We start from the raw sequence: 23,608 nt of genomic DNA, 5'->3' as shown, positions 1-23,608 counted from the left end.
CTGCCCGGCACCGCTATGGGGTAGCCCCACTCTGGCAAAAAGAGCCTCAGAGTAAACATCATGTTTATTTTGAACATTCAAAGTTACAAAAACAAAAATGTAACAAAACCCATGACATATGTCATACACACGCACGCACACACACGTTGCATCTCATGTCACTTTATGTACAAAATCAGGCGGGAGAAGGGGCGGGGAGGCGGGTCACCGGTAGGATGCACTAATGTCACAGTGTCCAACAGCTTGACATGCTCACTCGCTGCTCAGCCAGGGCTCCTGTCAGCCCCTTCCCTACCTGGCAGGGGCAGGGTCATGGCGGTGGGTCGGGGCGGGGGGGAGGTGGCTTGGAGTGGCAGGAAGCTGGGACGAAGAAGGCGAAGAGAATGATGGATGATTCCATCTCCTGCGGGAAAGATCCCTCCCCCAGTTTGCTCGGGCAAGGGTGCTGGGAAGTGTAGAAAAGGCAGAACCCAGTTCGGGAGGGGGGGTCACGGGGTGGTGGAAAGATCACTGGGTGGGGTCACGAGGTGGTGGGAAGATCACTGGATGCAGAGTCAGAAAGCTGGGCTCACCCTCCCTGGGCCCCGGCATCCTCAGCTGGGAAACGAGGGCTTCGGAGCCCTTCCTGCCCAAATCTGCAGTCCCGGGTCATGCACAAGGGCAGCAAGGCGTTCTGTGCCCTTGGGCTGTTGAGTAGGGGCCCCTGGGCCACAAAGTGGGAAAATCTGGCAAGTGAAGAGCTGTGAAGCACCTGGCACAAGGCTTGGCCCAAAGCAGGGGCTTGAGGACCATTGACTTGGGGAGCCGTCCAGCTTCCTCTCCCCTTTCAGCTCTCCTGGAAACCCCAGCAGGTGAGAGGAGGGCTGGGTGCGGGCCCACCGCACAGGGACAGGTGCCTAAAGGGGCTGAGGCCCCTCCCACGGCCTCACTCAAGGCGACCGTGGGGCCAGCCCATCCCACACCTCTGTTCCTCTCGGGTGGTGAACAGGGTCATCCAGGTGAATGGATGACCCGACCCCACTCCACAGAGAGTGGTCGTGCCTGTCCCCTCCGGCTGACATCAGGCTGGACATCCCCTGCCTTGAACTCTGGGCTCCTTCACTTACTGGCTGATGGCCACGGGCAGGTTCCTTAACCTCTCTGGGCCCCTGTTTCTTCACGTGTCTCATGGGGCTCAGAAGAGTCCTAGCTTACAAGTGCTGTGAGGATAATGAGGGGATGCCCATGAGGTGCTTGGTATGGTGCCTGCCACCTGCAACGGCCTTAACAAACACGGCTGCAGCCTCGACTGCAGCCAGGAGTGGCTCAAGGACGCAACTGAGCGCAATTTCTCTTCCCCAGTCTTCCTGGCTGTGCCCGGGAGCAGCTGAAGGTCATACCTGGAGTCCACACAGCAGGCGTTCAGCACAGGTGAGGAGGAAGATCAGTAGATGAAGGGGTGGGGGCTTTGGGGCGATCCTCTTCCTGGAACGGAAATGGGGACCCAGGCCCCTCACCAATGGCCTAGACTCAGCGCCTACACCGCTACATCTTCAATTTGTTCTGCTCGCCTCTGGAGGGCTGCCAGGGTGACTCAGCGCAGGTCAGAGGTCTCGCATCACCATGACAAAGCATAAAGGACGAGGGGTGGTACCTCTGGGGGGGCTCAAGGGATCAAACAAGTTTTATCATCTCCTTCCTAGGACTCTTTCTTCCCCCCAAGCCGTCCACAAAAGCTGCACCCTCAACAGTAAAAGAAACCCAAGAAAGCCCGCTGTCCCGGAAATCTAAGTTCTGAATTCCGCCGTCACCCCAGCAACAGCGTATGTCATGATGAGATGCTTGACCCAGCACTGGGGCTGATGTCATTGGCTGTTACCAGGGCAACCTAGATCTCGGCAGGTTCTGGCTGAAGCACGCCGTCACTCCATCTGTGGGGGAGCTGGGCCCGAGGTGCTGAACAGTTGAGCTGTGCTCTAAATGGAAACAAGGATCTGGGGGCTGGAAGCAACAGGTCTAGGAGGAGCCTCCATGAGGAGGAGCTGCCCTACAACCTGCAGCTCTTGCATCATGCTTCAGGCTAAGTGCGCAGGGGAGCAGGGACAGAGAACAAAAAAGGGGGGCAAAAGGCACCAGCGCCCATCTGACTCAGGTCGCCAACAGCTGTCTAGACACCTGGCAGGTGACTGACCATGGGAGGGACGGCTGCGTTCTGAACTCTGTTCCTGCCGCAGTGCCCTGGGGATCACCTCTCCTCGCCCTGCCTTCTGGGGGTGGGGGGGACAGAAACGCCTAGACGTTTGTGTGTTTCATCAAGGAAGGCGGTCTCATGGGCATGTTGGAAAGCACTCTGACCTCTCAAATGTCCATCCTCTTAAGCGTAGCCTGGACTCCACGACTCCCTCAGGCAGGCAGTACGGCCTGGGGGAAAGAGCATTGCATTCTAGTCCTGGCCCTGCTCCACTGGGCTGTGTGATTCTGGGCAAGTCACTTGTCTTCTCTGAGCTCTTCCCCATCTGTATAAGCAAGAGGTCAGGCTGGGTGGCTTTTCTCAGCTCCTAATTTCTTCCACTCTCTTGGGAATGCTGATGAGGACTCAAGGGTAGGGACCAGGAAGCCACCAGCCCCTTTGAGACCCTCTCAAATAGGCAGGGGTGCCAGGCTGGGGCGATGCAGAAAAGCTGGATTTTCACAGTCTGTGTACGAGGTGGGTCTGCTTTGACCCTTGCCCTTGCCCCTAACTCTTTGGAACTAGCTGCTGACCCTGATCCAGGCTTAGCCAGACCCCACCTGCTATCCCGTCCCAGGACCTGCCCCTGCTGTGTGGCTTCTCTGGTTTGTTCCACCCTAGAGACCTGGAATCACAGACGATCGCACTTTTAATCTGGACAGTTCTCCGAGATGACCAGAGCAAGGGCCTCAGCTCACAAATGAGGGAGGCCAGCCCAGAGAGGGCAGGGGCTCACAGAAGACTGCACAGCCGGGTAGTGGCTGGGTTGACTAGGAACCGAAGGCTCCTGCTCCTCATCCGGTGCTCTGCACACCATTCCCTGCTTCTCTCTGCTCTCGGCTTCTTCTTTCCTTTTCCAAAGGCTGCCAGGCCACGCAGAGAGGGTAGGTATTGTGGCTCTGCCGGGGCCTGGGTCCCCTGGGACCCAATGCCTCTGCCTCATGCTATTTCCAGGCCAGGCTGAAGTGGCCCAGGATCTGTCCCGGTCCCAGAGGGGAAGAGGTGACGGTGCCAGTGAGCACAGCTGTGGGTGGGCACGAGGGGTGATTACGGCCCTTTGGCCTCCGGGGACCTTGGCCCCTAACCCTCCAGGCTGGAGCTGGGGAGGGAATGTCCTGGAAGTTGAGGCGGGGATGGGCCAGGCACGGAACCACCATCAAAGCTCTGCACACAAACAAGGAACAGCAAGGGTGCGGGGGGGAGGGAGGGTTGGGGGGGAGAGGCTCCATCAAGATCCCTCTGCCCTTGACTGGCAGCTGGTGGAAAGATGGAAGGGAGGAGAATCTGAGTGTCCTATGGTTGCCATTCCCTCTGCAGCCTGTTAGGGTCCTGAAGGGGAAGGGCCAGGCCAGGTGCGTGGGGGACAGGGGCGCAGACAACCATCCCTTTCACTGAGATAATGGGTACCCCCCCCAACACCACCTCATTAGGGGGTGCTGTTGAGATCAGTGGAGTCGGTTGTGGTTGATGGGACGGTGGGGTGGGACTCCACTGTAATGCCAACAGGCCAGGAAGAGCCCTGGGCAATGTCCTGCCACCCCCCACACACCCCTGCCAGGCTCTGGACTCACCCCAGGCTTGACCTGTTGACTGGAGTTGCTTGTCCCCATCCAAGAGGCATTAGGGGACAGCCAGCAAGGGCAGGCTGTTCTGGAGGTATGCGTAGGGGTGGGAGAAGCGGGAGGCATGGCCAGGAGTGGGACAAGAGGGGCGGCCAGTGTGGGGGTAGGCTGAGGAGGGAATGTGCCCTCGCCCCGGAAGGTTCCCGAATCGGCAGGCAAGGGAGGGGCCCTGGACCAGGCAGCCCCTCAGGCCTTGGCCCTCCCCTGGCAGACATCGAACGTGGCCTTCGTCGCACCTCCAAAGACCTCCACCAGCTTGTCTTCCCAGGGGAGGATATTGCCCAGCAGCGGCCCCGTGCAGTTGGCAAGGCCCAGGACCTGGGCGGGCGTCAGGGCATGGTCCCACAGGTTAAACTGGGCAATGTCACCCACGAAGGCCTGGGTGGCATCAAACCGGCCACCTAGGGTGTCCTGGGCCAAAAGGGGGAGAGAGAAAGGAGACAGATATGGAGTGAGAGAGCAGAAAAGACAGGCAGGCACTCAGAGTGAAGCCCCGCCCCTGCTGAAGCCCCGCCCCCGGGTTCTAGCCCCAGCTCTGCTCTCTGGGGGCCTCCCTCAGTCCACCCATCTGCAGAATGGCTGGGCCACACCCAGTGCTCACGGCTGTGCTGTCAGGGGCCCTCTGTCTACCCCTCCTCCTCAAGCGCCCTGGGTGGGGTATGGCATCTACCTGGGTCGCAAGCCCTGATATCACCCTAAGCCTTACCTGTTCCTGGCCCAAGATGAGAATCCCATGAGGCTTGATGGGGTGCCAGGCGGCCAGGTTCTCACCGGAGCCCCGCAGCTCCCCGTCCTGGTAGGCGGACCACAGGCCATCCCTTGTGGTCCAGGCGATGCAGATATGGTGCCAGCCACTGTCCTTCAGGCTCAGGGGCAGCTGGGCCACCTGGAAACAGGTCCCCCAGGCCCAGGTCAGAGGCGCCACAAAGCTCAAGGCTGGAGCAGTGGGGTGGGGGATGGGGACACCGAGGTCCCTCCTTCCAGGGACTGATCCAAGGCTCGACCCTCCCCTTCCTCCCAGCCCAGTGTCTTTCCAACACAGTGTATAGTCCCCACAGTATATAGTCAGGCAGCTTCACTCAGGCCACAAGAGATGACGCAGTGTTGGGTTTCGATTGTTTCCAGGTAGGTTATTCATCCTCCAAAGGCCTGTAGGGTCATGCAGGGCTGCGGCTGTGTCTCACAAGCCTACCTTCCCTGAGCACCTCACACAGTACCCGCACACAGCCGGGCTCAGCAGTACTGGCATTGGAGGAATAAGCCTTGAACTTGGAGGCTGGGCACGGTCGCCCGACCCTGCTGTGGGACCCTGGGCCTTAGTCTCATCTGTAACCTTAGGGAGTTGGACAAAGGATGGCCAATAGGCAGCCACCGCTGCCTCCTCCTCCACCCAAGGCAGACATGACTAATCAATCATGAGCGTAGACTTCACCCTCAGAATCTTTCTCATTGCAGGGCTCTTGGAAGCCACTGCTGATTGATTCGAATTGGCCTGTGAGATGAAAGCTATTTGCTGCCTGTGAATCTGGGGCTCCCAAAGGGCTCTTTCATCTCCTAAGTTCTCCGAGATCACAATTTAATGCAACCTCTCTGAGGCCTACTTCGTGGCCAGGCCTTGTTCTGGACAGTGGGGATGTGGATCCATTCCTGGTCATAAAAGGAGCTGAATCTGCACAGGAGGGAAGGACTTCAGGGACTGTCTTGTGAGACGAACAGCACAGGGACCATCGGGGAGGTACAGAGGCCAGAAAGGCCCAGAGGAGGTGGGGGATGTAGATGTGGAATCTAAACACAGCTGGCAACACAATGACACGGGTCATTCCCACCGCAAGGCAAACTAAGTGGGGTGGGAGGACAGCAGGGGCAAAAGCGTAGAGGTTGGAATAAAACGGGAACCATGAGGAGCTTGTGAGTTTGGCTCAAAAGGCCCCAGAAGTTCCAGGAACTAGCTGCCCTGTGCTCTGTCCAGGGTGCTGAATCCTTTCCACGAGAACTAATTGCTGACCTTAGGGCAGAGCCAAGAATGGCAGCCAGAGGGTGTCTGAAGGGAACAGGGCAATAAGATCTAGTTGTCCAGCTACCCTGGTGGTCTTAGGACCTACTGGGCCACAAGAGGAATTCACTGCCCCCTGGGCCCATCTCCTTCCTCCTCCAGGACACTGCGAAAGACAGCACCTACGGCTAAGCAGGGTTCTGCTGGGTGTCATCCACTCCTAGCAGCTGTATGTGGCTGTGTGGGTATATTTTGTGGTGTCTGCATTTCCAGGGAGTCTCAAAAGACCACTATGCCTTCAAGACCCAAAGCAACATGGCAGGAAGGGGAAGGATATTGGGGGGTGTGTGTGATAAGATGCACCCCTTGCTTCTCCCTGAATCACCATGCCCCTGCCACGTCACTCCCCCTCCACCTTGTCCTGCCCTGAAGCCAGGCTGGGGGGGAGGTGAGGGGGCTGGTGGCCTGGGCGTGGGGAAGATGGGTGGCCCAAGGGTGAAACAGTGGAGGAGCTAAGACGTGATTTCTGGAGCCCACGAGCTCAAATGACGTCACCATTCGCAGCTGTAGCTCTGATTTGACCCCTAGCCTAAGAAACTTCCACATGCCAAGGATGCAGCCCTAAAAAGACAAAAAAAAACAAAAAAACAAAAATTGGGGATAACAGGGTATCTACCTCCTGGTGCTGCTGGGTCAAGAATGATAAGATGGGCAAAATGCCTCCTAGCACAGGGCCTGGAATAATAAAAATAGCTCACATTTATCAAAGTTTGTTCAATGCTAGGCTCGTCTAAAGCTGTTTATGTGCATTTAAGCCACATTTCTCACCATAGCTCTGTGCGATAGAGATTATTGTTATTCTTGCGTTATGGATGAGGGAACCAAGGCACAGAGAAGGTAAGTGACTAGTCTGAGGTCACACAGTAGGTAAGTGGGACAACTGGCATTCAAGTCCGGCATCCAGGCCCAGCGCTTGACCATGGCACCATCCTGCTCTTTATGAGAGGGGAGGGGCAGTGGGGCTGGCGGCACAGGGGGGAGGGGACGAGGAGGCCATCGGCACTCCCTCCTACCCTCCCTCCCTCCCCAGCTAGGCCCTTGGACCTCATTGGCTTCTCTCTCTGTCCCGGAGAACGACCAGGGCTCTGGGGGCAGACACTTCCAGCCCTGCTCCTAGAGCCGGGTCACAGGAGAGGTCTCTGGATCTCTGCACGCCTCACATGCTCCCCTGTAAATGACACACCACCACTTACAGCCTCTCTCAGACGCAAGCTCCACTTCCACCAGCCCCGGGGTCTCTGAGTTCCCAGAGCCCAGCCTGGCACACCCTCGACATTCCATGTGTGCTGATTCTGCTGAGCAGGAGCACTGAGAGCCCCCACCCATTTGGGGACCTGGTGCAAGGCAGGGGCTCCTGGAAGGGTACCCCCGCCCCCGCCTGACCCCGGCCTGCTCACCTTGTCATTGATCAGCAGCTCCATGGGGTCATGGCCTGCCTCCAGCAGCACAATCTCGTTGGCCTGCTCGGGCACCGAGTAGGAGAAGGGGGTACCCTGGCCGGTGCCACCCGACCTGGACCGCAGCCACATGCAGACGGTGAAGGCATAGAGCTCGGGCAACGCCTTCCGCACACGCGCGTACATGTAGTTGTTGCGGATGGGGATGCTGATCTTGAAGGCGTCCGGGGGGCTGTAGGCCGAGGACCCTGAGTCGGGGGAGCAAGGCGGACATGATGGGGGTCAGTGGGCACTGATGAGGGTGGGGTGGCCACACTCCACACGGAGGGCTATCGTCCCTGGGCACCTGCCATGCGCCAGGAGCCTTCATGGCCTTTTCTGCTCTGTTTCTGTGTTGAGGGATGCGGCTAACGCACAAAGGCTTTGGACCTGAGACGTCCTGAGTTCGAATCCTGCCTCTTCCACTTCCCAGACATGTGACCTCCAACAAGCTCAACTTAACCTCTCCGGGCTTCCGTTTCCTCAGTAAAATGAGGTAATACCATTTCCTCCTTCCCTCGGCTGTGGGAGGGTTGAGCGGGACAAGCCACGGAAAAGACTTGGCCGCTATGAAGTGCTTACCAAACATGAGCTACTACTGTTACCATTAGAATTCCTGGTCTATTTACTTAAGAAGCACTACAGAGGGGCTTTCTATGTGGCAGGCATTGTGCTAAGTACTTTTGCATCCCTTATTCATTCTTGTGACAACCTCACAGGATAGACACTATCATCATCCTCGGTTTATAGAAAGATCGAGCAACCTTGGCACAGAGAGATCGAGCAACCTTCTCAAGGCTGCACAGCAAGTTAAGCGGCAGAGCTGGGATTGGAACAAGACAATCTTGGGCTCAGAGCTGTAGGGATTCCATGTCTTGAATGTCAGAGGGCTTTCTGCAGGGGGTAGACTGGGGAGTCACCACCCCCAAGGGGAAGGATAACACCCACCACTCACACCTCCAGGGCAGGAGTCTCCCTCCCCCAGCTGGTTATTGTGGGCAGGGGGCAGGAGTTTGGGGCTGGGAATGGGGGACCCAGAGTTCCCAGGTCTGGCTGGGGCTTGGAGGGGAAAGTTGATGGGATGCATCACGGGAAACGAGGAAGGGCCTCAGCATCTGCCTCCTTAAACCCATGTCATAGATGAACTTCGGTCCCAAGAGGAGAAGGACGCAACGTGCCCACAGGTGCAGACACCCTGCCACATTGCCTCCCTCCTCTCTGCCCTGCAGCTTCTTGAGGGGGCATTGGCCCCAACCCCTTAGGAGATGCAGTGTAGATGAATGAGTGGCAGGACCGAGTAGGGATGACTTGGCCTTTCTTGGCCCTGTGTACCAGCCAGGGTTCCGGGATGCTGGCCCTGGAAGCCACCAGGCCATGCCTCCCTTCAGCTGTGCCCCTGCTATGGCCCCCTCCACTGAGAAGTCACGCTCCACCTCTGCTTTCAAGGATGAGCCGGAGGCCCACCTCCTCCAGGAAGCCTCCGAGATTCCCTTCCCCTGAACTCCTCTCTCGCCTCTAAGCCAGTCCCCGCTAATTGCTCATGGTTTCCCCAACTTATCTACATGCCTTTTAAGGGTGCTCCTCACGAAGTTTGAAAGATGAACGATCCCTAAGAGCTCATGAGTCCTGAATCCCCATTCTTCAGAGGAGGAAAATGAGGCCTGGGGAAAGGAAGTGAACTTCCAAAGTCACCGAGCAAGCCAGTGACAGCTGTGGAACAAGGAGTCAGGTCTCCTGATGTTCACACCCTGATGAACACTGTCCACAATGCCATGTTTCTCTGACCCCTGGCAGTGCCAGGCCCAGCTGTTAAACAAGTGACAAGATTCTGACATTGAAGGTGCCACTGTGCGGGAACCACAGATGTGGTTTAAGGTCTAGATCTACTACTTAAGGGCTGTGTGACCTTGGGCAAGTCGCTTGACCTCTCTGAGCTTTATTTTCCTTAACTGCGAAATGGGGATGTAACACACCATCCCTGGATAGTCTCTGAAGACTGAACCAGCTGATGTGTCAAGTACTTGGCCCAGAAAAGGCGAACAGTTAGTGATAAGCACATCTCCCAATTCTTTTCTTTCTCTTGGGTTTCATAGTCTCTTCTCCACCATATCATCTAGCGTCAGCCTCGGGAGAGCATGAAAATGATTTTCTAGTGAATCTGCCACCCCAAGGACCTGTCTGAGGACCCAGGTCTCGCCTGCCACGCTCCCTGCAGGGTCCAGGACCCACCATGCTCCAGTTCGGCCACGCGGTCCTGCAGGGCATCCAGCTCCTTCTCCACTTCCTGCCGCTGCTGCTGGCTGCTGTGACTCAGGGCCACCCGCTCCTTCTCCAGCGCCAGGACCTTGGCCAGCAGCTGCCCTTCCAGCTCATCCATCTTGGAGTGCAGGGCTGTGGGCACCACAGGCGCAGGAGCTGGGGCCGCAGAGAGGTTCACCCGGACTGGAAGCTCCTGCTGCTTACGGGACAGAGAAAGGGTGTGTGAGGCCACTTGGAGGGAGGAGGGAAAGAGACAAGGTGCCCAGAGATGCCCACTGCCCCTGCTGAGAGACCCCAGGTGAGCCTCAGCTTCCCCATATGTAAAACAGGAATGGTGATTCCAGCTTCAGGCAGCAAACGTATACTGGGTGTCTAGCAGGCTATTTCCAGTGCTGCTGCGTGGAGAGCTGAAAGCAGGCTGGCCCCTGCCCTCGAGGATAGCTCAGCCTGTTGGGGGGTGGGGGCTGGCAGTGGAGAGCTGTAGAAGCCCCCTGGGTGGTCTAAGGTGCAGTCGGGGTTGAGAGCCATCGCCGAGTCTTTTATCACTTGAAGGCTGTGCATTGACGGGTCCTTGAAGCGGTGGACTGTCTCATTCACTTGACTTATTCACAGGCCAAGCTTCTCTAACATGGTGCAAGGCTTGGTGTGGGCACTGGGCAGACCCAGAGGCACAAACCAGGGCCTTCTGGAACAGCGAGCCAGGGCTGCAACATTTCAGATCACAGGCTCTCGAGTCAGACAGCCCAGGGTTCAAATCCAACTGGGGAGCCAACCTGCTGCGTGGCCTGGGGCACATGCCTCCCACCACAGCAATGCCAGATCTGAACCACGCCTGTGACCCACACCACAGCTCACAGCAACGCTGGATCCTGAACCCACTGAGTGGGGCCAGAGATCAAACCCGCATCCTCATGGATGCTAGTCAGGTTCATTACCACTGAGCCACAACGGGAACTCCGAGGGCAGGTCTTCAGCCTCTCTGAGCTCATTTTCTAGCTATGAGATAAATGCGTCCCCTTCTTCAAAGTGCTAAATGTGGGGAGGGCAGTGCAGGCCATGTCACTGCCACACTCAGCACCTGAGAGAAGGGAGCTGCCACCAGAGACGGTGACCTTGCGCTGAGGAGTTGGAGGGACTGACACTCAGGTCTGCCCCTCACCCCGAGAGTGGGGGCAGGTGGGCTAACCTCTCTGGTGTCATCTTCCTCCTCTGTCAAGTGGGGACTTGGAGTGCCAGGCTCACACGGCGGTGGTCAGGATTAAATGAGCCCACAGTGTCCCATGCGAGAGGGCACAGCCCTGCATCCATGCAGGTGCCTGCTTTGCCCACCAGGCTGGGGTGGGGGCCAGGTGAGGGGGGCGGGGCATGGACGGATAAGCCCCACCCCGATTACACTAACCTGTACTATCCACTACCTGGAGGGCTCCTTGCAACTCTCCAGCTGCCTATGAATCCTGACTCTGGTGCTCACTAAACACAAAGCCTCAGTCTCCCCTTCTGCAAAATGGGGACAACCGGCTCCACTCCATCCAGCCACACGACAGAGGTAAGGACAGAAGAGTGGAAGTAACAGGCCCTCATAGACTGTAAAAGAAGAATGCCAACTGGGAGGCTTGAATCCATCCACTGACGGGGAGCTCACGACCTCCAGAATCTTCCTTTGACCACGGACAGCTCATGGAGCCACAGCGCCAGCCACCCACCGCATCAGGTGGCCGGACTTCTGGGGAACCTTGGGCTGAGGCAATTGGCTCATGGACTAGCTTCCATGTCAGGGCTGGAAGGGCCGTGGCTGGGTCTCCTCTGCCTCACTTTCCCTCCTTCCAGGGGGCCACACTTCTGAGGGGCAGGGTGCCAGGCCCACCCTCGGCACTTTCCAAGTACTTACTCCTGAGTTCTTAGAGCCACTTGTTTTGGCATCCCCACTTCACAGCTGGGGAAACAGAGGCAGAAGTCCTGCTGAACTGTCTACAATGATGGGGGTGGGGCGCGAAGCTGACATCTTTGGAGCCAAAGCCTTCTCCCTCTCGCAAAGCGTCCTCCTCCCTCAGAGGGAGAAAGACCTGCCAGGAAGGAACAGCACGTCAAGTGCTATCTACACAGGCGCTCTTGGGAGGAGACGGGCGCGGGCCGAGGGAGGTGGGCACACAGCTGTCTTTTGCCAGAGCCGCCAGCTCGGGGGCCCCCCCCCGACAGGAAGGCCAGGGAGGAGGTGGGCTCACCGCATCCTGTGTGGCCCCCTCCCCACCCCGATCTCTGAATCAGAAGAACACGACTGCCCCCGCCCCCCACTTTCCCATCTGTTGCGGGCGCAGGCTGTGCCGCGTGGGCTCCTGGCCTGAGGCCAAGTGGGCCCCTAGCCTGGGCTGGTGGGGAGATGAAGACGCCATCACCCCACGCAGGTCCTGGAGAGGCAGGAAAATGGGGGCCCAGAACCCGCATCATTGTGCTGGGAGTCCAGGGTGGGGTTTGGTGTAAGCACGTGGGGCCTGGAGCCAGAGCCCGGGGTTCTGGTTCAGCTCCGCACTAACATGCCAGGCTCGTTAGCGCTCCCTAGCAGGGTGCTAACAGCCCCGGATGTCCTCATTGTCACGTACTGCTTGCCAGGCCTCGCCCCCTGGAAGGAGTGCGCGAACATTCCACCGCCCCTCCCAACAGCCCGCCCGCTCTACAGATGAGCCAGCAGAGGCTCAGAGAGGTGAAGGCATCTGCTTAGGGTCACACAGCTGTGAAGTCACAGAGCCAGGACCCAAAGTCCAGCCCCTGTTCCCATTCTTTGGTCTTATCCTGACAGTATGGGTCTCAGTTTGTTCATCTGCCAAATGGGCACCGGGCTGGCGGTCCTGCCTGCCTCAAGGGCCGGCAGGAGAGGTTCTAGGGGCCACAGGAAGGTTGGGAAGGACTGGCAGGCAGTGTCAGATGTGGTGCGGGGCAGCTCCAGAGGGGCCCCAGTGGGAGGGACCTGCCTGTGCAAGGTGGCGTTGAGACTGGGAGGCCGCAGGGAAGACCCAACCACCTTGTCCCCAGGTGGGGCCCGTTCCTTTCCTTTCCTAGAGTTAGGGTTAGGGTTGGTGCTGGACTTTAGGGTCAAGTTCCTCCCCTCTGTGCAGCTCACCCTGCCCGAGACAGCACAGGGCTCAGCTTTAGGGGCAACAAGGCAGGGTGACAAGGGAGCAGGCTGGTGGCAGCAGTGTGGGTCAGGCCTCTGACTGCGCACATCCTCTGGTCCCCCAAGTCCTGTGTGAGGCTGCCCAGGCTTCTACCCTGCCCCCCCACCCCCCGAGCCTGGTGACCTTGGTAAGTACAGCTTCCATGCCTCAGTTTCCCATTCAGTTACAGACGTACAAAAATAGTATCACGTGGGGAGTTCCTATTGTGGCACAGTGGAAATGAATCTGACGAGGATCCATGAGGTTGTGAGTTCGAGCCCTGGCCTCACTCAGTGGGTTAAGGATCTGGTGTTGCCATGAGCGGTGGGGTAGGTCGCAGATGCAGCTCGGATCCCATGTTGCTGTGGCTGTAGTGTGGGCCAGCAGCTACAGCTCCGATTCGACCCCTAGCCTAGGACCCTCCATAGGCCGCGGGAGCAGCCCTAGAAATGGCAATAAAAAAAAAAAAACAAAAAAAAAAAACCACATAGCATCGTAGGGAACATCAAATAAGGTGAGAGAGATAAATGCCCGTGGGGTTGGCCAGGAAGGCTGAGCGTCAGTTATGGTTGCAATCGTCACTAATATTACCTCACCGGCTCTCGAAGGAACTCGCCCTCCTCCATCTCCACCCATAAATCTTTTTGTTGAATCATTATAGTGAGAGAAACAAAGCGAGCTACAGAGAACAGATACCACTGACAGAAAGCTGCCAAGACTCAAAACTAGGGCTGTATTTAGAAAAGCGTGAAGAAATGCACGGAGAGAGAAACACAAATTCAGGACCGCAGGGATGCTCTCGGGGGCTGGGAGTGGGGAGGCTCTGAGCGGCCTCAGCTCCTTGCAACGGTCCTGGTTCTTGAACCTGGAGGGAGGCCTGGACGGGAGGCCTTAAGCCCTTGTGCGTGTCTGAGGTCCTCCACAGTCATCTCCCTGGGGGCTCAGGTGATGGACCCGGCATCGTCACTGCTGCGGCTCAGGTCACCGCTGAGGTGTGGGTTCGATCCTTGGCTCGGGGACTTCCTCATGCCAAAGGCATGGCCCAAACAAACCAACCAACCCAACCCATAGCCACCAGGGGCAGCCACCTAATTGCAAATCCAACCACCAAGCTCCCCGGCCCTCTAATCGCAGCCCTCACTACGCACCCCTAGAGGCCACGCTTCATTCCGACCCAAAGTCCCCAGCTGCCCCCGGCTCCCTCTCACCCTAGGGCCTCCGCACATGCTGTTCCTTCTGCCAAGAACACTCTTCCCACCCCCACCCCACCTCCTCTGGCCACTGCCTCCTCACCCTCCAGATGGCAGCTTCCCTGACGCCTCAGCTAAGATGCGCTAAAGGGAGAGGGAAGGAGGGCGTCTCTGGAGGCACTGCCAGCCCGTACTCACCCCTTCCTTCCCTCCTCCCTCCCTCCCTGTGGCAGCACGAGGCCGTGGGTGCAGGCGCGACTCTCACGTCAGAGAGGCCCGCGTCACTCCCAGGCTCTCCACTTGCTGATCTGTGGCCCCGGGCAAGCTGCTCCGGCCCTTTGACCCTCCGTTTCCTCACCTGCAGAATGGGGATCCCCAGAGCATCGCCATTGTCAGACGTATGGAATGACAAAATGAACAAACACATAAAGCCTGGGATGTAATAATGATTGACAGAGAGTCATCGCCGTCATTGTCATTTGCTCTCGTCGAGGGGTGAGAGCACAGCGAGTGGGAACTGTGGGGGTGTGGGCCCTGGAGCCGGACTGCCTGGGGTTGAAATTCCAGCTGAGGGACCCGGCTGAGGTTTCTGACCTCCCTGAGCCTCAGTTTCCTTGTCTGTGAAATGGGGAGAGTAAGAGTGCCTTGGTTCTCATGGGGCTACACCGTAAGGCCCTTGGAACAGGCTGGCACGGAGGGCACGCTCAGCCCTGCTGCCTCTTCTAAGCACCAGGCGCTGCAGCTCCAGAGGTGAATAAGGCCCGCGCCTGCCACCCGCGGTGCTCTCGTTTGGGGGGAAGGGCTGTCTGGGCGCAGTGACGATAACAGTGTCCGCAAGAAAATTTTCTGGGGAGCTTTCTTCTCCAGGAGCTGGGTGGGGGCTACCCCTGTCACCATGTAACCCGGGCAGGAGAGAAGGTAGCAAAAGCCAGACCACTCTCTGTCCTGGTCCCCAGTGCCAATTTGGAGTTGGGGTGGAAAGAAGCCCCATGGACCTCTGTGCACCGAGGGCGCCAGGTCAGGGCGGTCGGTGTGCAGGGAGGGGAGGAGACCCCAGGGTAAGTGACAAGACACCCCTAGCCCCAGGCCCCCTCTCCTCCTCCTTCAGGCCTCGAGCTGCTGCCTTGAGGCCACAAATGACCCTCTTAGGCCCTGCCTGCCCACATACCTTCTGGGCCCTGGTCAAAAATCTGCAGCAAAAACTGAGGACCCCACCTTCAGCCCATTTTCCTAGAAAATTCCACCTGTGATCCTGGCTCAGCTTCTGCTGTGCTGTGTGGCCTTGGGCAAGTCACTCAGCCTCTCTGAGCCTTAGCTTCCCCTGGAATCAAACAAGGGTTGTGTGTGTTTTGGGGGGGGGGGAACCTAAGCGCTTCCACTTCAGGTTGTCTGCCTCAATCCCCATCCCCAGTTCCAGAGGGACCAGTGCCTGGCTGTCCTGGGGACACCCCGTGGCTTTGGCACTTCCTGCGGAGCACCAGCCCCCGACCTCCTCCTCCCATGGGCCAGGACTTCCCCAAATGGCCCATAAACATAAGAAAATGTGCTCGACATCATGAGTCATCGGAGAAATAGAAATTTAAACCTCCAGGAGTCCACCACACACCCACCAGCACAGAGAGCATCTTTAAAATGACCACAGCACGGTCGGTCGACAAGCTTCATGCGCAGGTGGGCGTGCAAACGCTTACTGTCACTTTGGAAAAGCGTTTGGCAAAACCTCCTACTGCAAATATAGGCCTCTCCCGGGACCCAAGCATCCCACTCCTGGGGATGCGTCCAGGAGAAACGAGGGCTCACAGCCACCCAAAGGTATCACAAGGACGTTCAGGGCAGCGTGGCTAAATCAGTGAAGGTGTCCCCACACATTGAGACACGACCCAGCAGTGAAAAATAGCAAAGCACCCCCACCCCCACCACGATTGAATCAGACACACTGCTGAACGAGAACACCAGACACGAAGGGGTGCAGCCCGTCTCAGCGCATCTGAGTGAAGTTCAAACACACGCAGAACTGATCTAAGGTGACAGAAACCGGAAGAGAGGCACCTGTGGGGAAGGATGGACTTTGGGGTCACAAAGGAGCCTTCTGGGACACTGGAAATGTCCTGCTTTCTTATCTAGGGGATGCTTTCCTGGGTATCTCCGTACGTAATTTTTCACTGAGCTGAAGATTGATGTCTCCTAAGATACGTGAGCAAGAGCTCTTATCTTGAGTGTAAGATATAGCTGAAAAAAAAAAAAAAAAGTCCCACAATGAAGTCTTCTGCCCCAGTGGCTCCTGCCAGGCTTGAAACAGCAGGAAGGGGGTCTCCTCTCCCGGAGGAAGGGAGGCCTCCAGGCTGTAGGGTGGCAGAGCAAGGAAGGTCCTCTGGGCATCTTGCACCCCCTCCCACTTGACAGACAGGGAGACTGAGGATCAGAGAGAAGAAGAATCTTCTGAGGTCCCAGTGAGCCGATGGCAGAGCTGAGGTTTAAAACACCAGGTTTCAGAGTTCCTGTTGTGGCTCAGCGGAAATGAACCCGACTGGTATCCATGAGGACATGGGTTCGATCCCTGGCCTGGCTCAGTGGGTTAAGGATCCCATGTTGCCGTGAGCTGTGGTATAGGTTGCAGATGCGCCTTGATCTGGCGTTGCTTGGCTGTGTGCAGGCTCCCATTTGACCTCTCGCCTGGGAACTTTCATATGCTGCGCCTGTGGCTCTAAAGCAAAATCAAAACAAACGAACCAAAAAACCCCACCAGGTTTCTTGCCACAACAAAGGTTTCTACTGGCAGGAGTAGGGGTTAAGGGCTTCTCAGTGTGGGTGCCCCACCTGGGGATAGGGGAAACCAGCCATAGGGAGAGGGGCCACTAGGGTCTGCAGGTGGCTGGAGGACATGAGATTCCACGTGGTCCAACAATAGGCCGATGGGCAGAGGCTCCCTCACCACTCTGCTGGCTCCCTTCATGACCAAAGAGGCAGGGTCAGGGGAGGCAGCCCACAGAGAGCAGAGGCTTCCAAGATGGGCAGCAATATAAAACAAAAGCAAAAGCAACCAACAGACTTCAGAAAAGGCACCCAGAAGCCCCTCCTGTGGCCCAGTGGGTTAAGAATCCATCACCAGCGGCTCAGGTTGTTGCAGAGGCATAGTTGGATCCCTGACCTGGCACAGTGGGGTCAAGGTTCCAGTGTTACCGCAGCTGTGGTGTAGGTCACAGCTGCAGCTCGGGTTCAGTCTCTGGCCTGGGAACTTGCACACGCTATGGGTGCAGCCATAAAATAACATTTACTTTTAATTAAAAACGATGGCACCCCCAAATTCTCCGGGCCACTCTGTTTATCTGTAGATGTCTCTGGAGGTCTGAGAGTATGTAGATGGGGGATTGGGGGCCGCAAACACATGCAACCCCTGAACCCCCCTCCCCAGTTCCTAAGAAACATTTGCTCAAGAACTCAGAATTAGAGTCCAAAGGGCCTGAACCAAACACAGTCCTTCCTCTTACCCATTCTTTAGATAAGAAAAACAGGCCCAGAGAGGGAAAGTGATTAGCCTAAAGTCACAAGCAAGAAGAACTCAACTTTATGCCACCCAGGGTTCCTATTTCAGAGAATATTAGAGATGCAAAGTATTTAGGGAGCATCTGCCCAGTGAATCATTTTATGGAGGGAAACAGCAGCCAGGCGTGGGGAGGGCAGGTGGTGATGTGTCTGGCTCTGCTTCCTCCAGATTCTATAACCCTCCACTTTTTTGTCTTTTTAGGGCCATTCCCACAGGCATATGGAAGTTCCCAGGCTAGGGGTTGAATCAGAGCTGCAGCTGCTGGCCTACACCACAACCACAGCAATGCCGGATCCTTAACCCACTGAGTGAGGCCAGGGATCGAACCAGCACCTCATGGATACTAGTTGGGTCTGTTAACCACTGAGCCACAGTGGGAAAACCAATCAGCCTCCACTTCTTTATCTGTAAGATGGGAATGTATACAGCTTGCTTCATAGGGCTACGGACTGAATAAGCAAATATGAAAGTAGTAAGTGCCAGATAAACGTTACTTCTTTTATTTATTGTTTTCAGTCTCCTGATTATCTTGCCAGCCAGCAGGAGAAGCCTTTGAGGATTGGCCCTCATCGCTGTAGATGCTCTAAGGTGGAAATGGGCCAGGGCACTAGCCAGCAAGAGGCAATTTCCTCACCTGTCTTCCTTACTCCCCGGAAGGTAGATGAGGTCTGACCCCTCCAGATGGACCTAGAATTAATGATGAAGAACACGGACTCTGAAGCCAGACGCTGACAGGGTCAAATCCAGGCTCCATTGCTGTGTGACCTTGGGCCAGTTTCTTAACCTCTCTGAACCTTGGTTTCCTCATCTCTAAGAGGGGGCTAGAATAGTACCTCCCTCATGAAGATCTGCTCAGAGTTAAATGGGATAACACACAACACCTGCCACGTGGGAAGTGCTTGGTAAGTGTGATCTATAAATTACTAAGTCCAGGAGCCTCTGCAACCACTATCGGGGTGTTCCTTTTCATGGCTTCCACCCCAAGATGGGGGTGGGGGGAGAGGATCGGCTTGCCAGGTAGAATTAAGGATGTGGTTTATGTCAACGAATTACTGTGTCAATCGATCTTGAAATGTCATTGTACACATAAATTAGTGCAAAAACGGAACACCGTTAACATACACACACACAGCCGGTTGCCGCATAAACTGTCCTTTTGGACAGCGGTTCCTGGCCACAGTCATAAAAAGTCAATATCATCTGACCCAGTAATATCACACCTGGGAATTCGGCCTAAAGAAATATTTCAACAGATTTCAAAAGAAAAAAAAAAACAACTACCTGCATGAAATTGATCCTGCAATGAGCATCTAGAAGAAAAAAAATAATTAGAAACAACCTACGTCTACTGCCACGGGACTGATGGATGGTGGAGCCAGAGATGGGTCGCAGGACGTTACGGCCATCATGAGAATGGTAATTGCCGGCCACCCCAGCCCCTCTGGAACAAGGTGTACATTTGGATAAAGGGCCAAAAGGGGGTCCTGCAAAAACGAATAAAGTGCTGGAACTGAATGCAATTCTCCCACCACACATCTTTTGACTTTTTTTCAATGAACAACAACAGTAACAGCAAAAAGAAAAACACAGAAGACAAATGATTTCTCCTAAGCCCTCAGCGTGACTCCAACTTGAGGCCGGTGGGGAGAGGGTGAGCCGGGGGCCCTTTCCTCCCCTTTGGTCGTCAGCCCAGTGGAGTGGGGATGCGGGTGATGCAGAGAGGTGGGGAGGGGCAGGGGTGCGCTGAGATGCGCAGGACTCGGGGTGGGAAGGGGACAGAGCGTGATCAGGGAGGGCCTCTGGGAGGAGGTGTCTGCAGCGCTGACTCTGAAATGATGAATATTGATAAGCTGGGGGTAATCTAGGCAGAAGAAGGAACTGGGAGATGAGCCAGATCTGAAATGACAGCCTGGGAGGAGGCTAAGGAGTTGGCACCACAGGGAAAACCCAGGGTGGGTTTCAGGAAGATCCGGGGGGCTGCCTGGAGGAGGATGGATGGAGAAGTGTGCCTGGGGGGTGAGGGAGATCAGCAAGGAGGCTGCTCTGCAAGGGATCACAGAGAGATGAGGAAGGAGGAGGGTGGGGAGCTGCCAAGCATGGCTTCTCGGAGCACGGCTTCCCCACGAAGCAGGCTGGGACAGGATGAAGGTAGGGGGCTGGTGGGACATCCGGATGGAGGGGCTCAGGAAGCAGTTGAATCTTTTAGTTGGAAGCTGGAGAGGAACCTGGGCTGGAGATGAAGTTGGTTTGGGGCAGCACAGTGGAATGGTCTTTGCCAGCTTCAGAGTGTGGCTGCGTTCACCCAGGAAACGTGAGAGGAGGGCGGAGAGGGGACAGAGAAGCAGAGAGGGAGGAGGGGCAGGTGAGAGGTACTTAGAAGCCAGGGGCATGAGAGCTGTAGGAGGGAATGATCTATGGGGTCAGATGGCAGAGAGGCGTCCAGCAAGATGAGGTTCACTTTACCAACCGCAGAGACGTCACCATGAGCAGTCTCAGGGGACCCAGGTGGGAGAGAGACGAGTGGTGAGAAAGGAGAGCCTGAAAACCCAGGAGCATCCTTTTAAAACTTTGGGATGAGATGGCAAGGGAGAAGCAAGTCAGTGGCTAAAAGATGCCTGGGTCCAGTCTGATCCCGCACCTTTTGGGCTCCAGACCCAAGCGCCTGCCGAGTACCCCAAAGACCCTGGCTCTGGCTGCTGCCAGGCTCAGAAGGCAGATCTGGTGGGCAGGCAGCCCCTCCATGGCCACTGCACTCAGACAGCAGGAGTGGGTATAAGGAAGCCAGGACCCTGCCCTCCTAGGAGGCTGACCTGGTGCCAGCTCCCAGCCACCAGGATCCCCCCAACCTCAGCAGGTTAACTGTAGGGGGGCCCACCCTGCCAAATGCACAGGTGCTGGGGGAACAGGTCCAGGGCAAGCCCAGCCCTGCCAGCCCCAGACGTGGGAGGAACCACAGGTGCCATCTGGGTGTGGGGGCAGGGGCTAGAGCAGGCCAGAAGTTTATTGAAGACCAAATCTTTTTTTCTTTTCTGAACATGAATAAAATCTATTTCCTAAAAGGAGGGTTTGTTTCCATTTTAAATTGGGGCTATTTAAAAAATGAGTAATACTATAACTTCATGATAAAAACAGCAATCGCTCAAACTGATTGAGCGCACCTCTGCCAGACACTGTTCTGGGCCCTTCACAAAGATGAACTCAATCCTGCTAACACTGCAATGAGGGAGGTGCTATTACTGTCCCCATTTTTCAGGGGAGGAAACTGAGACTCCCCCTCACTGTTGACTTTCCGTCTTTCCCCTGATTATGCTCCTGCTCTCAGCTCTCATCCTTGAAATCCTCCGGAGCTGAAGTGGGGAAAGGTATGCTCCGGGCTGGCAAGATTCTAGACTTTCCTCCTGCCTTCGTCACTCATCTTAGGAGGTCTCGGACCCCCAGGTTTGAGACTGGTTGTGACAGCTGCCTGGCTGTTCTGTGCCACCCTGCAGGCTGGGTGCTGATGCCTGCACAGACTTTCTGGAGGGCCACTGGGCCATGAGCGTGGCCAACTTTCCGCACCAGCATCTCCTGTGCTGCGCGGCCAGGGATTTAACTGAGAGCCACGGACAGAGAGGAGTCCCCGCCTTTCCTTCCAGCTGCACGCAGTTTAGGGGAAGTGAAAAAGGGAGGAGCTGGTGCTTTGGCCTCCTTCTCCCCTCTCCTGGCACAGAGCCAGTTTTGTTGCTAACCCTCTTCCCTGCCATCTAGAAGTGGGGGGGGGGGGGAATGGCTGGGGGTGGTCAGTGCTTTCTGGAAGTCTGTCCTACCTAGCTTGTCCAGCTCCCCCTCCAGGTGACGCCAAATAGGTTCTCACAGGAGGGTAGGGGTCTGGCAGCTTCAAAGGAGAAATGGCTGGCTGGCCCAGGATCACAGGACAGGCCAAGGGCGGACTCCCCCTGTTGGGCGCCTTTGTGTCTTACCCTGAGCCTGAGCCAGGAACAGCTGAAAAAAGTGAGTGAAGGGGGAGAAGCCCAGGTGGGGCCCTATTCGCCACTCAATCCCCACCCCAGAGCTATCAGCTTCCCAGTATCTTGGCTGGCCATCACCGTCTGAGCTCCTGCAGTCAAAGCCACGGTCTGAGGCCAGGTGGGGGCACTGAGGGGTGGAGGCGGTTAGGGGCACCCAGGTTAGGCTTATGAGACACTGTTCCCCGCTCCTCAGCAGGAGACGAGGACCCCAAGTTCCTTGGACAGCGCTCCTATCTCCTGACCATGCGGGCTGAATGTGTGGCTGGTGCTACTTTGAGGGTGTCTGAAAGAAGGAAGTAAAACGGATGCTTAATGTTCTACTGCGTGCCAAGCCTTTCCACGCGTCTACATTTTCATCAAGCCGCACGAGTGGACACTGTTACACCCATTTTACAGGTTCGGAAATTGAGGCTCACGGGGGGCGCCTGGAGGAAAAAAAAGCGAGCCTTTCCCATGAGCCCCTTGTGTGCGCCAGCGGAATCCTTTCTCCCGTGGGAGGAAGGACCAACCATCCCTTTTGCACCGACGGAAACCGAGGCTCAGAGACTTCGCGGAGATGTCCCCAGGGTCCCTCAGGTGGCGGTGGCGGTGGCGGCGGGACCCCTGGACGCTCTCGACTCCCTCGAGAGGCCCTTCCCACCCCCTGCCGGGTCCCCGACGGCGCGCGGCGCGGCGCTCACCTCGATGCGGTCGATCCGGTCCCGAAGGGCGCGCACCGCGTCCTCCAACTCGAGGATGAGCGCGGGCGAGTCCCAGGGCCCGTCGGCCATGGCGTCGCGGCGGGGCCCGGGGTCCTGCAGGCCGCGCGGCAGGCCGCTCTCGCAGCGGCCCAGCTTGCCGGTGAGCTCGCGGATGGTGTCCTGGTCGGCGCGGATGCGCGCCTCCTGCTGCAGCGCCGTCTGGCGCAGCTGCTCGGCGGTGCTCTGCAGCAGCAGCAGCTCCTCGCGCTCGCCGGGAGCCGCGTCCCCTTGCTCGGTCCCCGACGGGCAGGCTGCCGCCAGCGGCGTGCACAGGAAGCGGCTGAAGAGGGGCACGGGCGGCAGGGGGTGGGCGCTGGCCGCCGGCGCCCCGGGCAGGGCGGGGGGCCCGGCCGAGCCGCCCGCGCCGTGCAGCGCGCTCAGGCTGCGCTGCGGGCCCGGGGACGCGGCGGCAGCCGAGGCGGCCGAGGCGTTGTCGGCGCCGCCGGGCAGCGCCCGCGCCGGGCTGGCCGCCAGGGGCACGCTGGCGATGATGCAGATGACGGCACCGAGGAACGCCAGCATGCCCGCGGCCAGCAGCACCGCCAGGAACTTCAGCGTGAGGCGGGCGGCGGGGGCTCCCGAGGCCCCCGAAAGGCGCGGCGGCGGGGTCGGGGCGCGGGGCCCGGGCGCGCGGGGCCGATCGCGGCCGGAGCGGGAGCGGGAGGAGCCGGAGCCGGAGCCGGAGCTGTTGCCGCGGCCGCTGCTGCCGCCGCTCTGAGCCCCGGCGGCGCGAGGAGGAGAAGGCGGCGGGCGGCGGGGAGGGGGAGCGGGCGCGGCGGCCCCGCCCCGCCGGCTCCCCCGGGCCAGCCCTGGCCCAGCCCCGCACCCGTTCCGTGCCGGGCGCCGAGAGGGGGCGCCACCCGGGCTGCGGCGAGGGGCGGGGGCGGCGCCGAGAGCTTCATCCCTTCGCGGTCACCGCGCAAAGGGCGGCGACCTGGTGGCCGAGCGGCGGGGCTCCTGGGCGACCCCCGCCCCGCCCCAGCTGAGCTCTGGTCCCCTCCCCGAACCCGACCCCCGCCCCTCCCCAGCTGAGCTCTGGTCCCCTCCCCGAACCCGGCCTGCCGACCGCTGCCATGAGCCGAGCTTTTCTCCAAGTCGGGCTCTGAGCTGAGGGAGCCACAAGCTTGGGCGATTAAGCCTTGCCGTGGATTTGCTCACGGTACAAATGAGGAAACTGAGGCCCACAGGTCGCTGTCCAAGGTCACGCGGCCAGTATGCTGTGGGGCAGCATGTGAGCTCAGGTGCATCTGACCAGACCCAGACTGTGGGATGGGCGGGGGGAGAGCAAGGAAAGAGGCCAGGGTTGGGGGCAGGGCACTGGAGATTTTGACCCAGCTTCTAGTTATACTATGGCCACTTCCCACCCTCAACCTCCTGAAGAGCAGAGATCTCACCCCTT

The 23,608-nt window shown here is 57.8% G+C and overlaps 1 protein-coding gene across 4 annotated transcripts; it reads right to left on the bottom strand.

The window, feature by feature from the left end:
• Positions 1 to 45: 45 nt before the first annotated feature.
• Positions 46 to 22,925, bottom strand: NPTXR (neuronal pentraxin receptor). Of its 4 annotated transcripts, none has more exon segments than NM_001435968.1 (5): positions 46 to 4,242; positions 4,538 to 4,717; positions 7,282 to 7,529; positions 9,550 to 9,775; positions 22,150 to 22,909. In NM_001435968.1, coding segments are annotated over 5 exon segments (1,461 nt in total). In that variant the 5' UTR covers positions 22,732 to 22,909; the 3' UTR covers positions 46 to 4,017.
• Positions 22,926 to 23,608: the final 683 nt, after the last annotated feature.

This window comes from Sus scrofa, chromosome 5, assembly GCF_054392235.1.
Source record: "Sus scrofa isolate SSC_HxYL_T2T_F1_AM1 chromosome 5, Sscrofa_HxYL_maternal_Yorkshire_Landrace_v2.0, whole genome shotgun sequence".
Lineage (NCBI taxonomy): Eukaryota > Metazoa > Chordata > Mammalia > Artiodactyla > Suidae > Sus > Sus scrofa.
Note: the sequence above shows the minus strand (reverse complement) of the source record. Positions and strands in the feature narration are given on the sequence as shown.

What these genes read in the sequence shown, in the direction of transcription:
- NPTXR (XM_013988191.3), bottom strand. Translation starts at nt 22,731, where the DNA reads ATGCTGGCGTTCCTCGGTGCCGTCATCTGCATCATCGCCAGCGTGCCC. An exon ending in AGCTGCTGATCAATGACAAG is followed by an intron (nt 4,718 to 7,281) that starts GTGAGCAGGCCG and finishes ACCTGTTTCCAG; the next exon opens with GTGGCCCAGCTGCCCCTGAG. An exon ending in TCATCTTGGGCCAGGAACAG is followed by an intron (nt 4,243 to 4,537) that starts GTAAGGCTTAGG and finishes CTTTTGGCCCAG; the next exon opens with GACACCCTAGGTGGCCGGTT.